General features: G+C 47.8%; 1 protein-coding gene across 1 annotated transcript; it reads right to left on the bottom strand.

Moving 5' to 3' along the window:
- Positions 1-1,258: 1,258 nt before the first annotated feature.
- Positions 1,259-25,141, bottom strand: LOC131082206 (sodium- and chloride-dependent GABA transporter 1-like). Its single transcript, XM_058021876.1, has 14 exons — positions 24,901-25,141; positions 19,984-20,115; positions 18,634-18,734; positions 15,546-15,655; positions 15,048-15,180; positions 13,730-13,864; positions 12,028-12,131; positions 11,609-11,733; positions 10,821-10,933; positions 6,119-6,250; positions 5,295-5,397; positions 4,823-4,923; positions 3,889-4,056; positions 1,259-1,363 (listed from the first exon to the last, which is right to left on the bottom strand). The coding sequence occupies exons 1-14, from the start codon at positions 25,139-25,141 to the stop codon at positions 1,259-1,261; spliced, it is 1,803 nt and encodes a 600-aa protein (XP_057877859.1).
- Between the last annotated feature and the right edge of the window lie 1,249 nt (positions 25,142-26,390).

Below are 26,390 nucleotides of genomic sequence, written 5' to 3'. Positions count from 1 at the left end.
TTTAGGAGTGGCCGCTGCCTGAAAAAGGTATAAACTGAACCACCCATGGGCATCATGCTCCATCTGACTGTTTCCCATCCAGGGACACAGCCAGGGAGGGTGCTTGGCAGGAATTATCCTGTTTTATCTTGGATGGAGATTTTCACAGTGCTGGAAAATCTCTTTATCACACAGCCTTGCCTCTGCACCAAGCTTGTTGTGGTCAGTGTGGGAGACTTGAACAGCCTATAGCAAAGAGCCCTCCATTTACCCTTTTAGCTGCTTTTTAGCAAAGAGCCCTCCATTTACCCTTTTAGCTGCTTTTTAGGGTCAGGGTGTGGCTACTGCATGCAGCTAGAGAGGGAAGGATTCTCCAGAAAAGAGAGGCTGACTGCTCTGCTGGGCTCTGGCTCACAGTGCCAGCCCCAATGGATGCAGCAAACATGTCTGGAGACTGTGCAGGGATGAAACGTGGCACTGTGAGCAGCACACACTGTCCCCAAGCCCTTCTCCAGGTGTGGGGTGATGTCCTGCAGCTACCAACTTCTCACTAGAATCCCTTGTTCTGCACTAGAGCCCTTTGTTCTGCACATCCCCTCCAGTTATGCATTTGCTGGTGTTTTATGCTACATCAGCCAACAGCCATCTGGGATTTGAACCTAGTGGTAGCAATCTCTCTGGGGTGAAACACAGCTGTGTGCTCGGTGGAAATCCACATGGAAAGGTGAGAAAAACAGAGAAGTAGATAACAACCAGTCTAAGCTCTCCAGAGACACCACCTCTCCTCAAGCAGGAGGATGATGTGGGCACCAGCTGCTTCTCCCTGAGGAGGGCCTGGACCAGGATGTTGCAGGATGAAGGTGGCCACCACACAATGTCCTGGGCCAGGATGTTGCAGCATGAAGGTGATCACCACACAATGCCCTGCACCAGAAGGTTGCAGGATGAAGGTGATCACCACACAATGCCCTGGGCAGGATGAAGGTGGTCACCAGACAATGCCCTGGGCCAGGATGTTGCAGGATGAAGGTGATCACCACACAATGCCCTGGGCCAGGAGGTTGCAGGATGAGGGTGGCCACCACAAAATGCCCTGGTGGCAGCTGGTTCAGGGCCTTGGTCAGCCACGCCAGGAGCAAGAGCCACGAGCAGGTTCCTCCACCAGGACAAAGGAAAGCCACCGCAGAGCCAGGGACAGCCAGGTGTGCCAGAGGAGCTCGAGGGACAATGTGGAGCTTTGAGCAACTACAGGGCAGAGCGAGGAGCTGGGGCTTTCCTCCTACACGGCGGCGTCCGAGATCTTCCCGTTCAAGGATGTCTTGGGCTGGAGGCCGTTGTTGTGAGCGTGCCCCTCTGGCCTGGGCTGGGTCATCTGCTGCAAACGCTGCCCAGGAATGAAAGGAGAGACTGTGTCAGCCAGAGCTGGGACAGCCAGGGCATGCATGGCAGCAGTGAGGGTTGGGATCCTCGCCACATGGCTCAGAGGTGACCCTGATTGCAGGGCAAGGGGGTGGTGCATGCAGTGACTCTTCCAGCAGCGTTTGATAGTACCCCAAAAGCCTCTGAGAGTCACCTTTCCTTGGATGCTGCACAGAGCACAGCAGCTCCTCCTTTTATCTGAAACATCCTGATAAGAAGCAAACTGTTACCTTTCCTTACCAAAGGAAAAAGAGAGAGCTGCAATGCCACAGGCTCCAGAGCAGACCTATTTTTCAATTAGGGTTGATTACAGAGCATTACTAAGTAACTACAGCAGGTTAACAAGGTTAGAGTTTGCGCCTTTGATGCTGATCAGAACATCCACCTGCACAAACCTTTGCACAGCAGCAACTCCTGCCACCCTGAGCTGATCAAATGGAAATTAGAGAGTCGAGTAAAGTGAAGCAAGAACCCATGAAAATATGGAGGGGCCAATCATTACTGGACGCATGTGGACTGAGCATGAGGAGTGATGAAAAAGAATGAATCACTTTTGCCAGTCAGGGAGGGACTGGTGCTGTGCACTGCAGAAGAGAATGCAGAGGAGGATTAAGCCTGACCTGAACAGACATCACTAAGAGAAGTAGAACCTCTTTCCAGTAAAGGGGAACAAACTCCTACCCTCCAATACCACTAAAGTGCCTGCTTCTGGGTAAATTCCCTGAAATGTTCACTGAACTGCTTCTGCCATTCATTGTATTTTTTCCCCTTTAACATTCAGGCTCAGTAGGATCAAAATGACTTGTAATCTTTCCTGTCTGTCAAAACCACTTTATTCAGGATTGGCATCTAATTTCCCTCCAGCTCCAGCTCTATTACAAATTAATCCAGGATCTGTGTATATAAGAGGCCAAAAATTCTCTCTGTCTCTCTGATATCAACACATGCATACACAGATTAGCCTACTTTCTTCCTGCTGCCATCTGCTGCTCACTCCTAGGTCTATGAATGAGTGAGAGGGGGTCTGGGTCTCGTGATGTTTGTCGAGAGTCAGACAGGGAGGGTGCACATCAGCCACTCATGCTGCTTACTGGTGCTGATGGTTTGTACAAGATGCTGAGGGGAGGGGTGGAAACACACTCAAGAGCTTCCCTCCAAGGCCCTGGGGCAGCACAGGAATACACAGCACTTTGGAAGGACTATGGATATAACTGGCACAAGCCTTTGGTCAGGAGGAGTTGAGGTCCCAGAGCAGTTTGGGCTCCCCCAGATGCTGCAGTGTGCTTTCTGCATCTCCAGTGAAACAGGATTAGGACTAGGCAAAGGGTTGAACCCATACCTGTACTTTCAGGCTTCCCTTCCCTCCTTTCCCAGCTTAAATGATGAGTGAATAAGGAGCCCTGTAAATGTCTGAGAAAGGACCTACAGTTGGAATTCAGTCGGCCTTCAACCCCAAATCAATGAAGTGGCTTGACATAACACCCTGGCTTGAGTCCTGCAGGAAGGACAAGTACCTAAACCCAGCTTCAGATGAGAAACCAGAAACTGAAAGCAGATCTGAGATCCCTAATCCACCCAGTTCACCCACATCAGAGCCCATCCAAATGGAATGCTGGGAGGAAGAAAACTCAAATCCACCTGCGACTTCACCTCAGGTAGAGAACCTGAAGTTGACCTCAGGCCAGTAATTCCAGCCACAACTTCTTTGAGTCAAAGTTTGTTAAAAATACAGCATTCCTAAAATAAACTCATGTGATTTAGATGGCTTCTGGTTGCTGTTCCAGCTGGGCTGGGAAAGCCATAAATCAACACTCCTGGTGTGGTTTCTTTCAACTGTAAGCACTGAGCCAGGGATTTGGGGCACAGTGCTCTCTAGACTGAATGTCAACACTGTACATAAAATCTTAACAATAAGTACTGGGTATGACATGGAGACTCATGATTCACTGCTTTAAAAAATCCTGCTCAAATTACTAAAGAAAATGTTTTAAACAAGACTAAGGTGGTGGGTATTGCAGGTCTTTCTTGCTTCCTAATGCCTCAGTCACTGAGTGTTCTCTGAAAGGTACATGACAAAGCACCCATGAAGCACCCCTGGGCTTGTTTCTGCGGCTAGCAGAATGCCTGAGACATTTCAGGATTCAGGCTTGGAGGTGCTGATTCCCTGCTGAGGAGTGCCAAGTAAAAATGCTCATAGCCAGGAATCCTCAGGAGCTGGGATTTCTCTGGGTCAAGAAACCTCAAGGATTTCTTCCCAAACTCTTCCATTGCTCCAGTACTCCATGCCAAAGAGATACTCAAGAGATGTTCAGTGCACTGAGGCTGATCTGAGCCCTCCCTCTCTCCTGGGGGAGATGGTGCACAGAGCTCCTGCAGCACCAACCTGGTGCACTCTGATCACTCTGTCAGAGCAGGACCAGGCTCTGCTTGGTCCAGGTTCAGTTCAGGGAGGAGCTCACCCTGGGCAGAGGGAGGTGAAGCTGTTCCTACCTGCCGGAGGGTCCCTGTTGAGGTGAAGAAGGAGTAGAGCATGTACCCTGGAATCAGAAACATGGAGGACAGGGCCATGAGCCACCCGATGCCTTGGCCCCACACGGGGTAGACGTATTTGCCCAGAGTCAGAGGGGTCATTTCCACCACACTAAAGAGGAACACACCCTAGAAAAGAACACCAGTCATTGCAGGGGAAAGTGCAAAATCAGGGTCCCACCATTCCTTCCTTCATTACCTTCTTAGCTCCCAACAGCTCTTTTCATTAGTCTGGTTCTTTCAGCCCACCAACTGGTCATTTCATATCATTTCTTCTTATCCTGAGCTGGATAAGATAACCTAAGCTTTCCAAAAAGCTGGAATTAGAACACTCCATATTTCCTTCTTCCCTAGACTACTCAGACAAGCAGTGCCTCCACAGCAGCTCCTATGCAAGCAAACAGGATCCTCACAGCTGGTATCAGTCTTCATATCACACCACTCCCTGCACTGCTTCTGCTGGGAGGGCAGGAACCTGCACAGGCCAAACTGCTCTGCAGTCAGCTATCCTGCATTTCGTCATAGCTTTTGTTCTCATAAGCCTGCCAGAGGCTGAAGCTGGAGTAGCTGAAAGCCAGAACTGATAATAGCTTTTTAAAACATCACATTATTTTGCCTATCATCTTACATCTCAAAAAAAAAAAAAAAAAAAAAAAAAAAAAAGGAAAAAAGAACTGATGGCCTCATTTAGATTAAAAGCAATCATCTAGAACTTTAATGGGTGATTTCCAGCAGGCAGAATGAAAGAGGCTTCTGTATCATTTTACTTATCTCCAGTCTGCCTGGGACCCCCTTGTACCAGACCTGCACTGGGTTGAGAATAGAATGTTTCCCTACTGCCCATCTAGAGACCTTTCTAGACCCACTCCTGCACAGAGGATTCCCCAGGTCTTACCAGGCAGACAAGAGGGGTGAAGAAAGCCCAGCAGATCTTCCACCAGATGCAAGGCTTGTAGCCAATCATTTCTTCAATGTTCCTGTAAAACCTGTTCACACCTAGAAGAAGAAATGAGTATTGAAAGAAAACCCCATCTCTGCACCATGGTATTCACCTCTTCTCCTGGCAGAGCACAGGCCAGGCACAGCAAGAGGGTGACAGAGTGGCATGAGAAGAATCAGCTGGAAGGGATGGAGCAGTGGGACACAAACTCATGCTAACAGCTTCCATGTTCCTGATGTCCTCTTGTGCTGAGGTTTTGTGAGGGCCTGGAGAAGTGAGATTACACCCTTCCATTCCTGATTTTCTGAAGCTATCAATCTAAGCCATTTTTGGCTGCAAAGTTGTCATTGTCTTCACTGGTTTTGGCTTTTTCAGTAAGTCACCATGCCCACAGAGAAAACAAAGGAGCAAGGTGTTTTGTGCTTACCATAACACCAAGAAATTGAGATGGTCTCAAAGAAGACAAGAAAAAGAAGACACATGCCACTGGCTGAGTAGTAATCAAACAGCTTGAAGACATAAATGCCACCCTGAAAAGACAAAAACAGGGTCAAGGAGTTCAGTTATAGATTATGATCAACAATATCAGCCAGCAGCTTGGATTTCTACTGTCCATGTCTGTTGGTTGAATGCCTATTTCCTTGGACAGTAAAGCCACTGTTGCAATGTTTCTACTGGAGTCTGGTTCTCAGCAGCAAAACTGATGCGCTCTTGCAGACAATTAGCCAGCCTGCTCAGGCATAGCCCAGGTGAGGAGAAAAGAAATTACTGGGATCTCTTCTATTTCTCTGCTTTAGAAGGAGTCAATTTAGCCTGCTCTGCCTCTCCCTGGAGTTTTGCCTTGCCTCCTCATGAACCCACACAGCTCCACAAATGGTCTCCAGACCACTCAGCCCTCACCTCCCCTCACAAGAACCTCAGCTTCAGCTCCAGAGGTTCAAGCCCCCAACAGATAGGTTTTCTTTGTGTTATCTTAACTCTTTGAAGTAAGCATTCCCTAAATTTGGGCTCTGTTGGCTTGAGTCCTTATTGCAAATAGCAGAAAAACAGGCCAGACTGACAATAGGATGATGGTAAAAATTATGGATGCATGCTAAGTCACTTGAGATGTAGCAATGATGAGCAAAACACTTCACTCAGAATAGGGGAAATGCTGTCACTTGTCCCAAAGCTTTGCTGGTGCTGTGACATGCCAAGTGGCCAGAAAGGAGTCAGGAATGGAGGTACAATCACAGCCTGTGCCATCTGTACCTGGGTGATGTTGGAGAATCCGATGAGATAAGAGATGAAGCAGACTACTGCGATGAAGATCTTCTTCCTGGCTCTTAGGACTCGAGGGTACTCATCCATCAGGGCTGTAATGAACCCTTCCACAGTGCAGAACTGTGGGAAAAGGCATACACTGATGATATATATATAACTGTGTATATATATTTATATATATAAGTATATATATACTTATATTTTTATATATATAAGTATATATATATACTTATATTTTTGTATATATATACTTTTATATATATATCTGAGGATATATATATAAGTAACTTAACCTGCACACATTTAACTTCAATGCTGAGAACCTTATGGACTCTGCAGACTCTAGAAAAGACAGAGTCATCTCTGCACAAAGTTGGTCTGAACCATCTTCTGAAAATTTATCTCTCTCCCCACTGAATATAGATTGAGCTAGGAGCACCAACTGTAAATATTAAGTTAAATACTTACAAATAGCTCAGCTAAATCTCTGCCTTTTGCCTCTCATACAAAGCCTCCTCTTTCTTCCCACAAGCTCTCTAGGGCCTCCCCATGACTGCCCTGCTCCCCAGGCTGCCAGGCCCTGTGCCACACTTGTGTGCCTGGCAGCTGCTGGGACACGTGCAGGACCTTTATTGCTCTCCTCTTCTTCCTCTTCCCAGCCTGTGGCAGCAGCCCTTGTGCTGTTCAATGATGTAAATGCTCAATAAGGACCTGTATTACCCAGTCCTTTGTGCATGTAAATAACAACATCTCTGATTACCCAGTCCTTGACTGCATTTCACTTTTTCAAGCACACAACATTAAATGCATGTAGCACACCAAAAGCCCATCTTCACAGCACATCATCTTTCCAGAAGTGGAAATCCCTGGATGGTTTGAGCAGAGCTGCACCAGCCACAGTGTAATAATGTTGTCTGCACCATAACACAGAACAAAATCCCCATGAGTGTTGCCTTCCAGTTTTCCTTCTACTTCTGCCTTCTGGCACAAGGGCAGTTTGACTGCGACTGCCCTTGTGAAGTGCATTCTTCTCTCCTATCCCTTGATAAATTGTGAGATTTACTTTTGTATCTTGCTCCCAGAAACTACAGGTAACATACCCTCTCTCTGAGAGAGCACATCTTGCCTCTAGCAATAACCCAGGGAATTTATGAGGGCAGCAAATGGCTTCCCTGGTCATGCTGAGCAAATGTACAAGCCAGTGCAATGAAAATTAAAGTGGTTTCATCACTTCTCGATGCCAGGGACTTCCCTGTCCCTGGGAAGAAGAAAATGCCCTAGAGTGAAGGTGGAGATATAGATCAAAAAGAGCAGCAGAGGGTTGGGAAGGTGTGTGAAAAAAAAAATGGAGTGCCTGAGCCTATTATAGCAAAATTAGGTACCCCAATGCAGGGAAATGACTAGTATTTGATTTTATGGTTTTGGAATGCTGAATGTTTGTTTTATTAAAACTGTACCATATTACATTATAACTGTATTAAAGAGGGATATTATACTATACTATAGGATGTATTATAGATAGTATAGTATAATATAGATGCTATACTATACTATCTATACCACAAAGAATACTAAAGAAATACTTACTACTAACTAACAACTCATGACTGTCTCTTGACAGTCAGGACACAGTTTTGAGTGACTGGCTAAGGAAACAAAATAAGTTTTAGTAGAATTTAATTGCTAAATTTTTTAGGTAAATAATTCTCTAACACATTCTACGTGTGTAAAACAATAGGAGTAGTAAGCAGAGCTAAGAATTGTTTTCCCTTCTTCTCTGCTTTTCTCACAGCTTCTCTCTGTTCAGAGGGCATTGAATACCACAGCCTGTAGCTGGGCAGGGATGGTGGAAGAGCTTGCACACTGCTGACTGTGTGCACACTGCTCTGTGGGCAGAGCATGGCAAAGGGAGATGTGCATGCCCAGGGCTTTATATCCACGTGGAAAGCCAGTATTCCCAGAGCATCAAAGCTCCACTGCTTACACTTGAATTTTGAATGAGCTAAGCTTTTTATGTTGGACACAAATGCCATTAAAGCATCTCTTGCTGTTCATGCATGGGTTAAGATGCCTTTAAAGCCATTGACAGTGAGTGCTTCACCCCACCCCACCTGGCTTCTTGTCTGGGAGAGTCAGGACTGAGCTGGCACCACAGTTTGAAGAGATGGCATGACTAAAAAAACCTCTGCTGGAAGCTATTCCTTCCACATGGATGCATGGGCAGGCACTGCCAGAGCCATGGCAGGGCAGGGGATCTGAGACCAGAAAGGCAAATGCGTTTGGAGGGGAGAAGCCCTGGTCATGGGCACAGGGTGGTGTCCAGCAGAAAAGGAGCAAAGAAAATGATGCCTTAGAAAATTGGACAGAGTAAAGCTGACAGCCCTTTGGTGCAGGAGGAATGATCAAAATCAGGGAATGCACAGAAAGAAAGACAGGGAGATGGGTGGTGAGGAACAGGGCTACAAATTCAGTTGAATTCTCTTTGTCTCCTATCAAAATTAAGCTCCTGTGTAATGGAGAAGGTGGAGAAACAAATGATTGTACATTGCTTTTTCTAGCCATGGAACTGGCAATGGCCTTCATACCATTTACTGAAAATTGCCTCATGACAGCCTCAGACTTCACAGGGGATGCAGCCTGGAGGAGGTTTACCTTTCCACTCCAGGGACTGCAAGTGCTTGGCATGGGGCTCACTTTTCCCAGCTTACAGGCCAAACCTTGGCTGCTTGCACATGCAGGCACCTGAATGAAAGCATGCTGCTTTCAGAGTGGCATTGAGCTGAGCTCTGGTGCCTCCTGTTCTTGCCACTGCAATCTGCTTTCCAAAAAGGTTTCCTTTTCCCACCAACCTTCTCCAGCCACATTTTTTAGCATGCATTCTTCTCTTCTTCATGATATTACTTCTTTCCCAAGCATTTTATTTCCATTCACTTGTCTCTTTTGCTCCTTTTCCTCTTTAGGGGCCTAATCATTACACGAGCTGCTGAGACCAGTAATCTGGGCTTGGGAGCCACAAGAGTGGTCTCACTGCTGGCAGCTGGAAATCCTCATGACCAACGTGTGCCAGGCAGCCTCACATGGGACAGACACAGGGCTGGCAGTCACAAGGCTTGCCAGCTCCCCTGAGCAATAAATGCCTGACCTGGAAACTGCTAGGTCAAAAGGAAGCACTAGGGTATTATGAAAGAGGTTCTGGATGGGAGAGAGCTGAAGCCTGGATGGATCAGAGCAGAGGGAACACCAAGGCACAGGAGGGAGGTGTCTGTCAGCACAGGTCACTCATCCCACAGGAGCAGCCAGGCAGCAAGAGCAGCTGGAGCTGTGCTGCACCTGCAGGACACAATGCTTGCTCCCCATCTGCAAATGCCACAAAGGATATGCAATCAGCTCGTAGAAAAACCTTTTTTTGTTGTTTTTTATTGTTTTGTTTTTTAACTGAATGCTCCAAAATGCATGTGGAACTGCAGCCACTGTAGCAGCCTGTGCTCACTGGTTTACATGCAGAAGCTGCCATGCTGTTGCTGGTGTGTTTGAATGAGGCAGAGCTCCAGCATGCAGACAGAAAGCTGCTTCACATGTATTTAGCTGTGCTGTTTAAAAGCTTGTTTTCCTTTTGATGCTTCATTCCCCCCACCCCAGCCTCTTCCTCCAGGCAATGAGAGCCTCCCAACAGACTGTCTGCCCTCTGAAACTGGCTGTCAGAAGGGACGTGGAGAATTTCAAGGGGTATTTCAGAAGCAAATGCAGCAAATAAATTCCACACAGAGTGCTTAGAGGGCTTATTGTCATGTCTCCATTTACCAGCACTGAGTGAATAATCCATGCAGATAATTTTTTTTCTGTAAATGTAGTTTCTTTCAGAACATTCAGGTATTATTTTAATTTTTTTCCTATACAATGTCTGTGGTAATGTATTCAGGAGCTTTATAAAATGCATATGAGAGTGTGACATGATTGGAAACCAGGTTTGGTTGATTACATTTTCCTGGAAACCAGGTGTGACATTTCAGGAATAGGTTTGAGTTTGATTGTGAAGTAGGCTTGGGTTTATGAACACTGCCTTTAATCCAAGAGAACATCCATTTTGTTCTGGTGGTTTGTGCTGCAAGGGAAAAGCATGGAGGGAAAAGGGCAGATATGACAGACCAAGTGCAGGTTTTTGCAGGAACCTTTGATTTTTATACACTCAAAAGGAAGGCATGCTGCAATTCACTGCTTTACTGGGTAGCTACTTTTATGCTGAATTATCAGAAAAAAACCCTATCACCACTTGTAAAAATGCAGAGATAATGGTTTTTTGTTTGTTTTGTGAGGGCTTTGAGGGGGCATGGTAGAGACCTTTTGCTACATCTAACTTCTTCCCCCTTGAGTATCTTGTAAAACTAGATAAGATGGCAAAGCAGTCAGGGTACCCAGGCACAGCCTTTTCCAAGGCATGACTCCTTCCTTCTGCCAGGATCTACTCCTGCTAACCTATGGACCAGACCAGGGAGCTGCAGCTCTGCTCAGGGTTGCATTGTTGCTGGCATCAACAGCAATGCCAAAATGCTGCAGGAAAGCACAGCCTTCACACCTTGAGAGAGCAAAAACCCACTCAGCTCAGCACTGTCCCAAGTGCAGAAGGGGACACCACAATTGTACCTGAAGACATTTTTGCATCTTCCTCCACTTTCTCCCTGAGTTGTCTCACCTGACTGTCCAGACCCAGCATCATCAGCATGGAGAAGAAGAGGATTGACCAGAGTGAGGACAAGGGCAGCTGTGTGACAACCTGTGGGTAGGCCAGGAAAGCCAGTCCAGGGCCTGCAGTAGGGAAAAGGGGGATGAGCCCATGTTCACAAAGCATTGGATGGCAAGTCTGAGATAAGTGCCACAGTTGAATAGAGAGACAAAAATTACAGCCAAGGATTCAGGGGTTTTTATATAGGAGCTAGGAACACCTGTTCCTTTGTGGCTGTGACACACCAGCTTGGTGGGAGGCATGGGGGCAAGATGAGGGGACAGGATTGGAGAAACAACTCCTGCAAACAAGTAATCAAATTATTGCAACCAAATGGAGCTGGAGCACTGTGCTAGAAAAATAAACTGATATTCAGAGCTGGTTATAATTTTCCTGGTGCTTTTTTTTTTCTCCCCATCACAAAAGGCTGCTTCTTGAGATAAAAGCTTTCTCTGGAAAGACAGCAATTTCAAAATATGTCTTCGTGCAGAAAGACACAGTCCTATCTTGGTTAAAACATTATTCTGAGATCACAGTCTCAAGATCTTGCATGCAAAAGAGACTCCAAATTTTGATCACATCTTCTGAAAACATAGGTAGTATCTATTCTCCATAAAAAGGTTTCAGAAAGCAAATGGCCTAAATATTTCACTACAGCAAAATAAAACTTCAGCACACCTAGTCAGGAAAGAACAAGAACAGCCCACACAAATGGTTCTCACAGGTGCTGTTGCATTTGAACCTGGGTTTCTGCTTACCTGAGGAGGCCAGCTCTGACACTGACTTCTTCGTGATGTGTGACATGAAGCCAATGATAGAGAAAATAACAAACCCTGCAAATATGCTTGTGGTGGAGTTTATACAACAGACAATAATGGAGTCTCTGGAAGAGAGAAAGAGAAAAAAAACCCCACCTGCAGGTCCCACCAAGAGCAGAGGGTGGGGTAAACAAAAGACCAGGCCCTGTGGATAGCTGGTCCCGTGCCTTGGACAGGTAGCACAGGTGACACACTGAGTGTCCTGTAGGCAGGGAGCCCCTCTGAAGAGATCACAGTGTGTCCCCATGGCTGCATGGTGCCAGCAAGGGGACAGCAGAGATCAGGCAGGCTCACCACTACCCCCTGCCTCACCCATGAGGAGTCCCAGCCACACAGGAGGGTGGAGAAAACCCACTGACCTGTAGACGTTGTTGTGGAAAGTGTTGTAGCTGCCCAGAGCAATGAGGGAGCCGAGCCCCAGGCCATAGGAGAAGAAGATCTGAGTGGCTGCATCCATCCAGACCTGCAGAGAAGGAGCCAGAAGAGGAATGCAGCAGAAGGGGACTCCATGCTGCAGGTGCATGTCCTGCAGCAGCACAGTGCAGGGTTTGCAGGAGGACTGGGTGCAGACTGTGGAGCTGAGTGCTTGGATGTACAGGGGGCTGGGTGCAGACTGTGGAGCTGAGTGCTTGGATGTACAGGGGGCTGGGTGCAGACTGTGGAGCTGAGTGCTTGGATGTACAGGGGGCTGGGTGCAGACTGTGGAGCTGAGTGCTTGGATGTACAGGGGGCTGGGTGCAGACTGTGGAGCTGAGTGCTTGGACGTCCAGCCCACTGGGGTGGCCAGGACCTGAGGGAACCCTGCTAGTAGGGCCCAGTCAAGAGTTTCTTACTAACATCTAATCTGAAGGTATTCTCTTTCAGTTAAAACCAATTATTGTCCTATCACTACATGGCCTTGTCCAAAGTCCCTCTCCAGGGCTTTTCTGTAGGGCCCTTTCTGTACTGGAAGGTAGGGAATCTGCATCCTTCCCATGTGTCAAGTGTATCAAAGTGCAGTCTGGCCCAGCATCAGACATGCCCTCCAGTGGGATGATGTAGATGCAGGAAACGTCATGCATTTCTGAACAGTGTCCTGTGCACATCAGAAGGGTCTCTTGCATTATCTGAGTCTGTGTGTGTGTTTGCTTTCTCACATGTGTCCCCAAGGGATGCTGCTCCACTCAGAGACCCACATCCTTCTCTCACACCCTCCATTTCTCTTCCACTAGTGTGTCTTTGATTTTCCAACACGGAAATAACATGTGCAAACTGCAGAGGACAGCTTGCAAAGCTGGTCCCCATGCCTTAAGTGGGTAAAGCTGAGAAAGTTCAAGAAAAAGAGACAGACTGCTTGTTTCTTAATTGCATAGTATTTACACAACTCTTCTGGTCTTGAGAACCCTGTTTCCTGCATTAGAGGCAATGCAGTTGGTAGTATGGTTACAGAGAGTGTCCTGAAAGATGGATCATTGGGACCCTCACTGGAAAGTGACAAATCTCCAGCTGTCCCCACTCACACATGACTGGTGACTTTGGAACCATTGGAGTGTTGCTGCTGAAAAACACAGAGTCTGTGTATCCTGTAAAACTTCATTTTTGCAAGAATCCCTGTTCCTGCTGGGTCTCCTCTCTGCTGTCAGTGACCAAGAACACATTAAGAACACATTAACTCATCACTTAAGCACTTCCAAAAACTGCTGCTGTGTGTACTGCTGTGCTTGTGCTCCTTGTGAGGTCCCCATGCCAGCAGCACATCATCCTTTCTCTGGGACCACCAGAACAGCCACTGAAATGCGGCATTCCCAGCCTGGAGGGGAGGTGCCTTTGTCAGGATAACTTCTGACTCCCCATACCCTGTGGATAACTCTGCCTGGTACAGCAGAGCTGCTGCACAGATTTCCACCCATGAAGGATCTTTTCCTCAGCTTTGTCTCAGCCCTATGGGACAAGGGTGATGAATACTTGTACAGGGTTAATCTAGAGTTATTTTAAGTAGTTACAATATTCATGGGAAGTGCCTGAGGAAGCCTAAAGCAGAGACAGCTGGGAGATAAGATCTTTCCTCACTAGGCTACAAACCTCAGAGTCCGAGAGCTTCCTGAAGTCAGGTGTGAGGTAGAAGAGGATCCCCTCCTTGGCTCCTGGCAGCGTGACTCCCCGGAACAAGAGGATGAAAAGCATGAAGTAGGGGTAGGTGGCTGAGAAATACACCACCTGAAAAAGACCCCATGGGAGAGAAGACATCAGCCCACCAGACCTTTCCTGCCCATGGTGACATTGAGTCTGGCATGTTCTCCTGTGAGGGGGACAGGCTCCCAAGCACAGCCAATTTCAGCAGCTTTTCCTTGCATTTTCTGTCCCCCCTTCCCATGCTAGTAACGTTTCTGGCTGTTTGAGGTTTCTCCCTGCCAATGATACACAAGGACACACTAATCACAAAAGTAGCATGCTGAAGTCTGGATGAAATGCCCAAAGACAAGGGACTTGCACAGGGATAATTTTAGCCCACAGAAGTAATCCCCTTAAGTCATCATATCCTTATTTTGCAGAGCTAAAGCTGGTGTTTCTCTAGACCAGTGCATGAAGCAAAACAAGTTGTCTTGATTCCACTGCTTTCTTTTCAGCGCTGTTTCAGTATCTTATGGGTATGTGCCATCCCTCATCACAGAGCCCACACCAGTAATCACCAGGGCTTTGCTGTGGCTGTGTAGCTAAAGCCTGTTTGAGAGCCACTGGGGAAGTTAGCAGCTTAGGTGACCTACCCCTGAAGTGCTTCTTTCTGATCTCTCCTCTAGATTATTCCTTTCATAATAGTGTCTGGCTGCACCATGCTGTGCTCTAAATAACACATCCCAGCATCTCAGTGCTGCTGTTTCACTAAACAAAGCAATTACCTTTCTGCTGTGCTAGCCTGGAACACTGCACAGGGAATAACAACGGGCTTCTCATCTGAACGTCTCCCACCAATATCAAAAGGGCAGCAGGGAAATTGTCAAAGGAGATGGGGAGATTTTTTTCCACCAGAGGCAATTTAAGAGACTGTGATTGTCAGAAGTGGGAAGCCACAAGAAGCTTTGCTCTCTCAAAGGGCTGTCCCAAAGTGGGAAATATAAGTAATTTCTGAAAATGCCTCTTCCCAAAAAGAATGCATGCTCAGACCCATGACCCTACAGGCAAGAGCTATTCTCTACACTTAGAATGAAAATTACCATAAACATCATAGCAATTTTCACAGCCATGAAAGGTAAATGTCAGGAATTTAATAGCATCTATTGTGATTTTGCCTCTAAACACCGTAACCTTAGTTATAGACACTTAAATAAAATTGAGTCTGGAGGACATTTTGATGGCACAGCAATGAGAGGCAGCACCAAAAGACCCAGCCCTCACACTGTACCTTGCCTGTCCACTCCACACCCTTCCAGATGGAGAAGTAGACCAGCAGCCAGGCCAGGGCCAGCGTGCCAGCCAGGGGCCAGCGGACAGCACCAGGCTCCCCCAGGCCTCCGGACATCTGGTGCATGTTCCTCCTAAGGGTGGGAGACACTGTCAGGACGAAGTCTAACAACCAAGGGCTGAGGAATTTGGCGCTCCCAGAGTGGCTGGGAGGGGGAAAGGCCAGGTGCAGACAGGTGTGAGAACCCACAAATCCCTAGAGGGAACTGAGGATCATTGTTATAGGACAAAGGGAGGTGAAGAAGAGGTGGAGAGACTGTTTGCAGGCAGGTCCATCTGACGTGCATCTGCACAGGGCACCCCATGCCCACCATGGCTGTAACGCCCTTCTGCCATGGCTGCCCAAGGAGCAGAGCCCACAGGCACAGCCACGGCCCTGGTGGGCAGGCACAGTGACCACAGGGAGGGAGAAACCTGGTGTGGGCAGCTGGGGACGTACTCCCAGAACTCGGTGACGGCGCTGGTGAGGTTGGTGGTGTCGTTCAGGGAGTAGTTGGAGAAGCAGCGCTCGGTGTTCCAGGCGTTCCCACAGCTCTGCCATGGCAGCTCCTGCACCAGAACAAGGACACCAGGGTCACCATTCATGGGATATCTCCCAGGTGAAATCTGCCTTCTTCTAAACTGAAGCCCCTTAATATTTTTTTTTGCGAAGATAATGGGCAGCTCCACTGGATGGGCATGCCCTTGTAGCTAAAATACTGGAACAATTTTCAAAAATATGATAAATTGTAAAAGGATTTTTGGGGAAAAGAATATCATTATATGATTAGGGCAATACTGTAGCTCCAATAAAATTCCCCACATAGAAAGCCACTTCCAATTAACTGTCGATAATTAATACCTACAAATTAAAATACTATCAAGGGATACTGTGTTTATAATCATTACAGCTTTTTGCTAGCTTCACTCAACAAGTGGCTGGAATTTATTGCACAAAAAATAAGCAGGGATTTGTTTCTTATGTTTAATTTACACCAACTTCAATGCTTAAAAAGCAACATGGCCCTGAGAATGGAGGCAACTGGTTGTCTACACAAACAGACTTTTATAACACAAGCACAGGAGTAAATTGTCCAGGACAGTAGCTGTTTGATGCTGTCCACTGCCCTGATTATAAGCAGCACAAAGGGATTCCTGGGAGAGGTTTACACTGTGGGTAGCAGTGAGACAGCAGCATAACACTACAGAGTTACTGCAGTCAGCTCTGGCACTGCAGGCAGTGAAGCAGCAGTGCCAGGGGCTGTCTGAGCATGCAGGACAACTCACCCAGGCCATGCAGTGCCACGGCTGAGCCAGCCCAAGGAAAGCAGCTCAGATATGTCTCCATGAGCAGCTAGCTCTTTTCCCAAGCACAGTGTGTGTAGACAAATGCAGAGCAGCTATTCTGGGGGATTTCCTTCTGCAGATAAGACCTGAGGCTCCAGTTCAACAAAGCTTTAAGAAGATGTTTGTATCCATCCCTATTCCTCCAGGAATGTAGACCTCTTTACTGTAAAAGCAGATCCACTGACGAGGGAAGAGAATGATGTATCTGACTCCATCTTATCAGAAGGCTAATTTATTACTTTATTATACTATATTATATTAAAGAATACTATACTATACTAAAGAATACAGAAAAGATACTTACTGAATGCTAAAAAAATAATAATGAAAACTTGAGACTCTTTCCAGAGTCCCAACACAGTTTGGCACTGATTGGCCAAAGAGTGAAAACAACTCACACCAGAATCCAGTGAAACAATCACCTGTGGGTAAACAATCTCCAAACACATTCCACATGAGCACAACACAGGAGAAGCAAATGAGATAAGAGTTGTTTTCCTTTTCTCTGAGGCCTCTCTCACTGCCTTTCAGCTTCCCAGGAGAAAAACCCTGGGTGATTTTTTTCAGAGAGTATGACAGCCATGCTCTTTAAAAATATTATATGTATTTTAAGTGCCTTGTGCCATGAGTGCCTTTAAGTGCTGCCTTCACTGCTCCATCTAAATCAGTTCACTCCAGCAGATGATACCTTCAAACATGGTATCCTGCCAGAATGGTGACTATTGCAAGGGTGGAGGTGACATTCCAGTGGCCACCCAGACCACTGCACCGCCCTCAGTGGTGATTTCATGAGGACTTGCTAACTGCACTGAAGAAAAGGCAGTGGCTGAGCAGTGCTGCACAGCAGCTCTTCAATTCTGCATGTTAGAGAAGCTGCACAGCTCTCACAAGGAGGAGCAGGCTGGGGGCAGTTTGTTGCTGCTCCATTTCCTCTAAATTTTAGGAGACAGGAACTGCAGAAGGCAGGCTACGCTCTTATTATAGTTCAAAATACTCTTAGTTAAATTTAGGAGGCACAGGGGACAGACATTAGCCTGGCTTTTTCATTTGCACCTCGGGTCCTTTTGGGAATTTGGAATTCTCTCTGGTAAAAGAAAAGGTTTTGAGCCAAATATCTGTATCTGCCTATGCACATACAAGCACTGTCCCCACCTGGGTCTGTAACACCTGAAGGTGCCAAAGCCTTATCCTGAGAAACATCCTGCCCAGGGTGGAGTTGGGATGGGTTACTTTGGAGAAGACCTCTGTTTATTTAGGAGCCCCTGAGGGTGCATCTAATCACCCACAGCAATAAATGTGTTCTAGATCCAGGATCCTACAGTGATACGTGGTGTTGGTGGTAGAAACACAATTGAGAATGCCAAATGAAATGATTCAGCAAAAGTCTTGATAGATGCTTGAAAGTTTTGCTGGAACAAAAAGGAAAACTGGATGTACAGTGTCCACAATAGCATTTCAGGGTTATATCTAAGTGAAATTTATAAAGATCCCATTTGAACCATGGAGTTGATTTCTTTAAGGCTTCAGGTTGCTCAGAGACTTACATTAAGGAAACTCTTACCAGTTTCTGGGTTGAAATAAATAATTCAGCTACCAAGAAGTTAATATGGGGTGTGAGTCTAACCTTGTATGGTAGAAGGCCTTGCTATGGAAGAGGAACCCACTACAAATTATAACACCAAAGCACACACTGAGGGGCAGTCACCAGCAGATGTCTAAATACTTTCTGAATCATTTTCCCAGCAGAAAAAAAAAAATGCCTTGGAGATCATTTATCAAGAGAGGAGTGAACAAGAACTAATTAAGATAAGGAGCAAGTCCTGAGAAATGAGACCATGATGTAACAAAGCCTGACAAAACCAGTTCTGGAAATGTGCAGCTCAGATTCGAGCAGCACTAGAAATAAAACAGAAACACAGGCTGAGTTTTAAAGACTGAAGTGAGTGAGGAACAGTTCCTGTAGAGGGGATAGGACCATCATCCCCAGAGAACAAGCACCACCACCCATCAGCACCACAAAACTGCCTCCAGGGCTGATGAACCTCTTCAGGAAGGGTGTAACATGATGCTGACAAGGGCTCTTTGCACAAATGGCAAGCAGCTACTGACTGCTGTGGGTCATGAACAAACCACTGCCCATAGGTGGGAGTGAGGACCCAGAGCACAGCCAAAGCCACGCTGCAGACACGCCCAGGACTCACCGAAGTGAAGGAGTTGAAGAGATAGTAGAGAGCCCAGGCAATGATGACAATGTAGTAGATGTTCAGCCAGAAGGACAGAACCATGGCTGCCAGTCCCACACCTGCAAATGAAGGCAGAGAGCAGCATCAATCCATGGGGGGATACCAGGCATTGGTTTCTCTGGGTCTGGATTGAAGGTACTTGAGACAATAGTTCATGTTTGGACTCAGGTGTTGATTATTTCTTATCAGTAAAACAGTCTCACTGCTGTGAGTTTGGCAACAAGGCACAAAATGGCCAACAGTCTCTGGTTACAAGGTCTTTTAAGACCAAACTATCCAATTAAGAACTGACACCTGGATTATTTTCCCTTTTAACCCAATAACTGATCCCAAAGAACCCACAATGGGGACTTTTCTGCCCAAGTACAAAATGCCACCCAAACCCATGGAGAAGAAGGAAGAAGAAGAATAAAAAGGAAACCCTGGATGACACCCTGTGCCCTCCATCTTGCTTCCATCCACAACACACTAAAACTCCCAAAACCTAAATTTCTCACCAAGTGATACATCTACACTACTTTCTATAATCTGTTTCACACTTTAGTGGATTCCAGTCTATCTTGAAGTCCAGGAAACTTTCTCCATGAATGAGGGTCAGAGTCAGTGCTGCCCTGGGGGTCAGGGCATCCCAGAGCAGACAGAGAAATATTCCTGGTGCCCTGGGTTTCCACAAATCCAGGTCTCCAGTACCCAAGGGAGTTCATGGGCACCACAGCAAGGTTTTTTTTGAAAACCAAAAAAAAGGAACCAGCTCATCAACACAGAGTGTGCTGTAGCTGCAGAATGAGCTGGTCAGCATGGGAGGCTCATTCCCTTATGTCTCTCAGCCACCCATTTCCACTGGGGGAACAATGCTTTCAGTGTGCTACCCAAACTCTATGGACAGTTCTCCATGAAAACAGGATCTTGTCACTTTCCCACATCCAAGGCATTTCTAAATCACCACTGACTTCTAGAAAACAGTCACTTCAAGCATGGCAACAGGTTGCATTCCCATACAATTAAAGTAAGCATATGTTGAGAAAACAAAGGGTCTTCTGCAACCGGAGCCCCTCTGTCACAGTCCCTTGTCCCATAAAGTCCCTTGTCATCACACAGGACTGCTTGAACAGAGCACAGTGATGTTAGTGACTGCAGACAGAGGTCAAGCACAATTTGATAAAGACAGAGGGGAATCCACAAACCTCCCCCCCCCCCACCTGCCACCCCATTCCAGCCCCCAGGAATTTGCTGATTTTCCTTCAAACCATTAGTGGGGTTTTGCCTCTAGTGATGTGCCATTTCTGTCACAAACATACAGCACAGTACCTTTGAACATGGGTGCTAATCTCCAGACTCCTAGTCCACCAATAGAAGTATATTGGCCCAGAGCAGTTTCCAGCAGGAAGAGAGGAATCCCAGCAAACACCAGTGTCAGGAAATAGGGGATGAGGAAGGCCCCTGAAAGAAGGAGCAATGTTATCAGGCAGTTCCTCCTTTGATCAAGAAGGAAATGCCTCCAGCTGCAGTTCCTTGCTCTGCAGCACCCATGTGATGAGGAGCAGCCTCTCCCAGAGGTGACAGCTTGCAGCTGGAGTTGATGTGTTTGGTGAGTCTCCCACTGAGGTCACAGCTCCTTTCCCTTATCACTGTGGGTATGTGTGTACCATGTGTACAAATACACTGGCATCACTAGCTGTGCAATGCCAGGCTCACTTGGTTAGCTGCTCAGGCAATGCTAAACCCAATCTGACAACAACCCCAAAAGCTTGGACACTGACATTGGTAACTTGTTGATGCTTTCTGTCTTACCTGCAGAAGCTTTCAATTCTTCTTCTTCTTCTTCTTCTTCTTCTTCTTCCTCTTGAGGGAATAGTGCACTGGAATATCTGGCACTGGCCATGCTTTCTTTGTTTATAGCTGCTTCAGTCTTTTAAAAAATCTGTGACCAAAACTGTATTGGCTCTTGTAACAGTGCTCTATACCACCCCACCTGTGTTTTGGTTTTACCTTAAAATTCCTAGTGAAAATATTATTCTTCCCCATGGCTCTATGGAAATTATCTCATCACTAGAAAGGAGGTAGAACACTCATTCACTAGAGATATTACTGGCACCCAGTTTTTAGAAGAGCAATTAGAATAGGAGAGCCTTGCTGGGTGATTGGAAGGCTGTACAAGTTCAGGTCATCCTGACTTCTAAGATGTGGGACAAAGCCCAGTTTTATCCTTCTCATGGAATAGGCCATCATTTCTGAGGAGGACAAACCTTTGCAGAAGATGCTCACAGGGGACAGAGGGAGGACACTCAGTTTGCCCAGAAGTGGCTGGCTGTGCTCAGGACAGCACTGATTCCTGCACCAGCCTTAGGGCTGAGCTGTCAGTCTGAGTCTTCCTCTCCAGATAATTGTAGGGAAGCAAACACGGAGCCAGTGAGCAAAGCCACTCTGCAGAGCTGTGGCCCAGCTTGCACCCAGCAGAGCCAGGCTCCAGCAGCTGCTCTCTGAGGGCAGGGAAGCAGCCAGGCACAGCCAGGGATGCTGGCTCAGGGGACACCCAGCTGGGGACATCTGCCTGCCAAGCAGGGAGCTGAACCCAGCTGGGAGAGGCAGGTGCCAGCACTCGGCATGAGAGTCCATGGGAGGCAGCGTGCAAGAGGAGCTGGCAGTGGGTGGTGGGCAGAAAACACTCTCTGTGCCAGCAGCTCAGTGACCATGAACCTGAATCACAAGCTGGCATGGAAGCACAGGCTCTTGGCTTCACCAGCAGCCTGGTGCACAGCAGAGAACAGCTCTGGGCATCGCTGTGCCTGCTCAGCAGCCTCTCTCCCCTGTGTGCTCACCAGACACCACAGCCTGCAAGGTCCAGCCCCTGAGAGCCCTGTGGGAAGCCAGGGTCTGCTCCAGGGCTGCTGCCACCCTGCTGCTGTGCAGTTTGGAGGCTGAGCTTAGCAGCAGTGCAAGTCTCCTCCTCGCTTCTGTGCAAGCAATTAATGAAATTTGGCTGCAGCTCTGATGATCCTGCACTTCTCATCTACAGCAGGTCAGGAAGGCTTGTAGGTGAAAGATCTTATTAGACTGTTGGGGAAAAAAACCTAAAAACAAACAAACAAACAAACTTTTGGACGCAAGTGTCTTATCCTGGCTTGATTCTCAAGAATAGTGGAAAATCTACAAACCAGACCACCCCCTTGAGCTGAGGGCTGTTGGCAATGCCACTGCCAGTCTGGAGGGCCAGGTCCCCAAGCAGGCATGGATAATATCCCCAGGTCCTGTACAGCCAGATGAGAAATCAGTTCTGGAATTTTTATCTAAATTTTGCAGACCAGTACAAAATATGGTTGTATGTGACCTTGTCAAAGTGCCAGCTTGTCTCCAGATCCATGGGTGTCAGAGGTGATGACGCTGGTCCTGCTCAGAGCACTGACCCTTGGAGGCAAGGAAGGATCAATAGTGCCTGGTGCAGATTTGGGGATGCTCACTGTGCATCCCCAAATCTGCCTGCTCCTAATGCTGCACAGCAGAGAACAACAATTAATCCTTAAAACAGGGAACACTGCCCACGAATCAAAAACTGAGCATTACAAGCTGTTACACTGTGTTGTTTTGAGTCTCAGTGTGCAAATGAGGAGTGGAGGATGCTTATTTAAAGGATTGTTTTTCTCTCAAGTTATTCAAGCTTAGGATCTCACAGGCAATTTTTAGCATGTACTGAGCTGCATTTAGAGTGAATTTGGAGTCTGGTACAATTCTGTTGAGATCAAAGGGACGGTAGAGGGTTAGAGATCGGTGTAGAGGCTGGAGGCACAGCTGGGCACATCCAGCTGCGTGCAGGGCCAGCAGGGAGCCCGGGCATCACTTTGGGTGAAGCCTGCTCCCCGCAGCGGCCGGGCCGAGCGCTGTGCTGCCGCGCCCGGGGCTCCCCGCGCCGAGCAAGCCAGCCGTGAGCCGATGCAATGCGACAGCGGTAAGTGAGACGACAATATTTCCATTCAGTTCAATTTGCCTGTGCGTAATGGAAGCAGCCCACACGGCCGCGCTCTGAGCAGGGCACATGCGGGACGCTAAAATTAGCGTTCCACCCACGGTCTGCGGCGCTCCGCGGAGGCTGAGCCGAGGCCGTGCCCGCCCGCTTGCGAGGGAGCCGAGTCCCGGTGATGCTCCCGTGCGTCAGCTCCGGCTCAGGCAGCGCTCCCTCCTTGGTGCTGCCGGCTGCGGGAGCGGCAGGGCCCGGGGAAGGAGCCATCCAGGCTGCCATGAACGGCACGGAGCGGCAGGGCATGGGAAGGAGCCATCCAGGCTGCCATGAACGGCACGGAGCGGCAGGGCATGGGAAGGAGCCGTCCAGGCTGCCATGAACGGCACGGAGCGTCAGGGCCCGGGGATGGAGCCATCCAGGCTGCCATGAACAGCACGGAGCGGCAGGGGCCGGGAATGGAGCCATCCAGGCTGCCATGAACAGCACGGAGCGGCAGGGTGCTGGGAGCAGGAACCAATTCCTGCATTGCATCTGTCTGCTCACAGCTGGCTGCTCCCTCTGCGTGCCCTGTCATGGCTGTCAGGGCAGAGAGAGCCCAGTGCTAGTGCTAAAAATAGCGCTCCGCACCTCCACAGCACCCTCTGACTTTATATGTAGGAGTTTAGCTTCACTACACCCCTCATCTAATTACATCACTGTCATCTCCACCTCTATGTGTGAGGAGACAGTCACAGGCAGCACAGAGCTGTGAGAGACTTGGGATGACACAGCAAGCACAGGGCTAACAACCAGTGCTGGACCCAGCCACGGGGAAATGTTCTGGGAGGAGAGCTAGCAGACAGAGTGTGGCCACACAAAGATGACAGACCTGCACTGGTGGCACAGGCCTGGATGTTCCCACAAAACCTCCCCTGGGCAGGCCTGGATGTTCCCACAAACCTCAGTCAGCTTCACCTGCACATTTCCACCTCTCCACAAAACTCAAAGAAGCTGTGGATGCCCCATCCCTGAAAGTGTTCATGGCCAGGTTGGATGTGGCTTTGAGCAACCTAGTGGAAGGAGTTCCTGCCCTTGGCAGTGGGTTTGGAACTGGCTGATCTTTTAGGTCCTTTCCAACCCTGATCATCCTGTGATTCTACAATTCCATGAAAACAGCATAATCAGTTAGAAATCTTCTTGTCCAAATTGCTAACTTTCTGATCTCCTGCTAGGATTCACTCCATGATTCAGAGAAAGGGCCTAGATAGCCTTAAATGCCATGAAGTAAATGCACATTGCTTCAGGGAACAAGACCCTTCTCCTCTTTTCCAGGGTTGGAGAAAAAGAACATCCTGCAACATCCTGCTGCCTGCAACAGCAGAAATGGGCTGGTGATATGAGAAGTTATGAGAGCCAAAGGTAAAAGGAAAATTAAGACATGGAGAAGCAACATGAGAAGAGACCCTCGGAGCAGCATGAATGAGTGTGGCACTTGGGATGGGGACTCCGGGCCAGGAGGAGCTAAGAGGGAAGCAAAGAGCAATGTGGGAAGACTAGCAGGGAAAACTAAAATGATATATACAGATTTAAAGGTGAGGAAAATGGGTTTGGACTTGTGTGGGAAGTCTGTAAAATGGTTCAAGGAAGTGAGCAGCTCTTCAAAGGGGAGAAGGAAGGCTGTTTTAGTAACAGGCACAAGCAATGGGAGAGCTCAGCATGGAGTGAGAAGAAAGAGCCTCTGCTCTACTGACACCTGCCTGTACTCCCCTCCACAAAAGCATCTCCTGACAAGGCAGAAGAAAGAGCACCATTTGAGAGGGGAGCTGAGGCACAGAAGTGTGTTTTCTGAGTTGGTCCAAGATGTGCAGAAATTCTGTAGCTGAGCAGGGAGAATTTCCTTGAGAATACCCTAGACTGAGGAGAACCCAACCTTTAACAGGTGCAAACTGGTTTCTCTGGAGGTGCCCAGAATCCAACTGGGTGCCTATTTGTGCATAGCCCTCCCTGTAAGTAAATGAGGTCGCACATGCCTGGTTTTGGGGTTTTTTGTAGTAAATTTGAACTTCACAAGCATGACAGAACTCAAACTGCTTGTTATATTTCTTTGGACTGCTTCTTCCCAGCCTGCACTTGCTAGTAAAGCCCACAGATCATGGAAACTTGTCTCTGGACAACTTAATAACTCCCATCATGTGGGAGAGCTCTCAGCTGGAGAACGACCCATTTGCCCAGACCCACACCAAGCCAAAACCTGCTCAGGTACAAGGCTGCTCATTGTGCATTTCTCTCACCTCCTCCATTTTTGCCACAGAGATAAGGGAAGCGCCAGACGTTGCCCAGACCGATAGCATAGCCCACACAGGACAGCAAGAAGTCAAATTTCCCCTTCCAGGAACCTCTGTCTGGGATCTCCTTCTTCTTCTTCTTGGTGCTCACGACCTCAGAGCTGATGGGCTCTGGCTCCTCCAGGGCTGCCTGCTTCACCTCAGAGGGAGAGCTCAGCTCCACAGAGGTGTTGTCCATCTTGCCCATGATGGCTCAGAGGTGAATCCACTCTTGCTGAGGGGCTGGAGGAGCAGGAAAGGCAGTTTCTGCCCTGGCCACGAGAAGACAGGATGGGAAGCACTGGGCAAAGCTCCTGGTGAGAAAGGAGAGAAGGAAGGTGTCCTGTGTCAATGTGGTGTGTCAGACTTGGTTGTTACCATCACAGAACAAATCCCTAAACTCTCATCTTACCCGCTTCTCCTCCCAGTGCTCTGCAGGAAGAGCTTTGGGGCCAGTAGGCATGCAGCAAAACCACAGGTTGCGGGTGACCCACCACACATCAGAGAAATATACCTGTCCTGTCCGAGTGACAGCGGAGGAGGGCACGATGGAGGTGCCAGAGCTCCCAGGCCTAGGGTCCAAAACTGAGTGCAGCAGTCACAGAGCCACCTGAGAGTTTGTGTGGCCCAGCCAGCCAAGCACTGCTATGGATGTGCTCCCCTTGGAAATCACATGCATTTGTCCCTCACCGCAGCAGCAACACAGCCATGTTCACAGCTGTGCACCTGCAGCATCTGGCAAGGCAATCACTGCTTGCTCAGCCCCTCTCTGTGCACCATGTTGGTTCTGTAATCCCCAGGTGTACCCAGCTTGTGCTGACTGTGACCAGAGCCAGCCTGTGAACCACTGAAATCCCATTAAGTCAGGACTTCAAAGTCCTGATGATTAATTGCATGAGTCCAACTAAAAAATTTAGTTAATACTTGCATTGATTTTAATTCTTAAGAAGTATATAACCATCACACCATAACAATTTGGAAAGAGAGAGAGCAGGCCATGTTACTACACCTGTGTCTAACCCAATATTGCACTCATGTCTTGAAAAATAAGTGCAGTTCTCTCTTCCTGTCACACAGGCTATTGCAAAGTCAGAAAAAGGCATGGAAGAGAGCCAAAAGGCTGCTTGAAAGAGTGGAGTAACTTCCATGTGAAGAGAGTATAAATGAAACAGGATCCATTGTTCTGTGGAAGAGGTAGCTGGCAGGGGCCTATAAATGTATCAGTGTCATAGAATACAAGTATTCACCATTTCTGATACAAGAACTGCAAGGGATTAAACCATGACCAGCAGGTGGTAGGTTCAAAAAGAGCAAGAGGTGAAAATGTAGTCCAGAAAATGTGTAGCTATAGAGCAAGACTCCCCACTGCAGGACATGCTGGATGCCAAGAGTTTATATGACTTTAGAAAAGAAAAATAATGGGATAAATAATGGAAGGAAAATCCACCAGAATCTAC

The sequence above is a fragment of the Melospiza georgiana genome, chromosome 4, assembly GCF_028018845.1.
Source record: "Melospiza georgiana isolate bMelGeo1 chromosome 4, bMelGeo1.pri, whole genome shotgun sequence".
NCBI classification, from domain to species: domain Eukaryota; kingdom Metazoa; phylum Chordata; class Aves; order Passeriformes; family Passerellidae; genus Melospiza; species Melospiza georgiana.
Note: the sequence above shows the minus strand (reverse complement) of the source record. Positions and strands in the feature narration are given on the sequence as shown.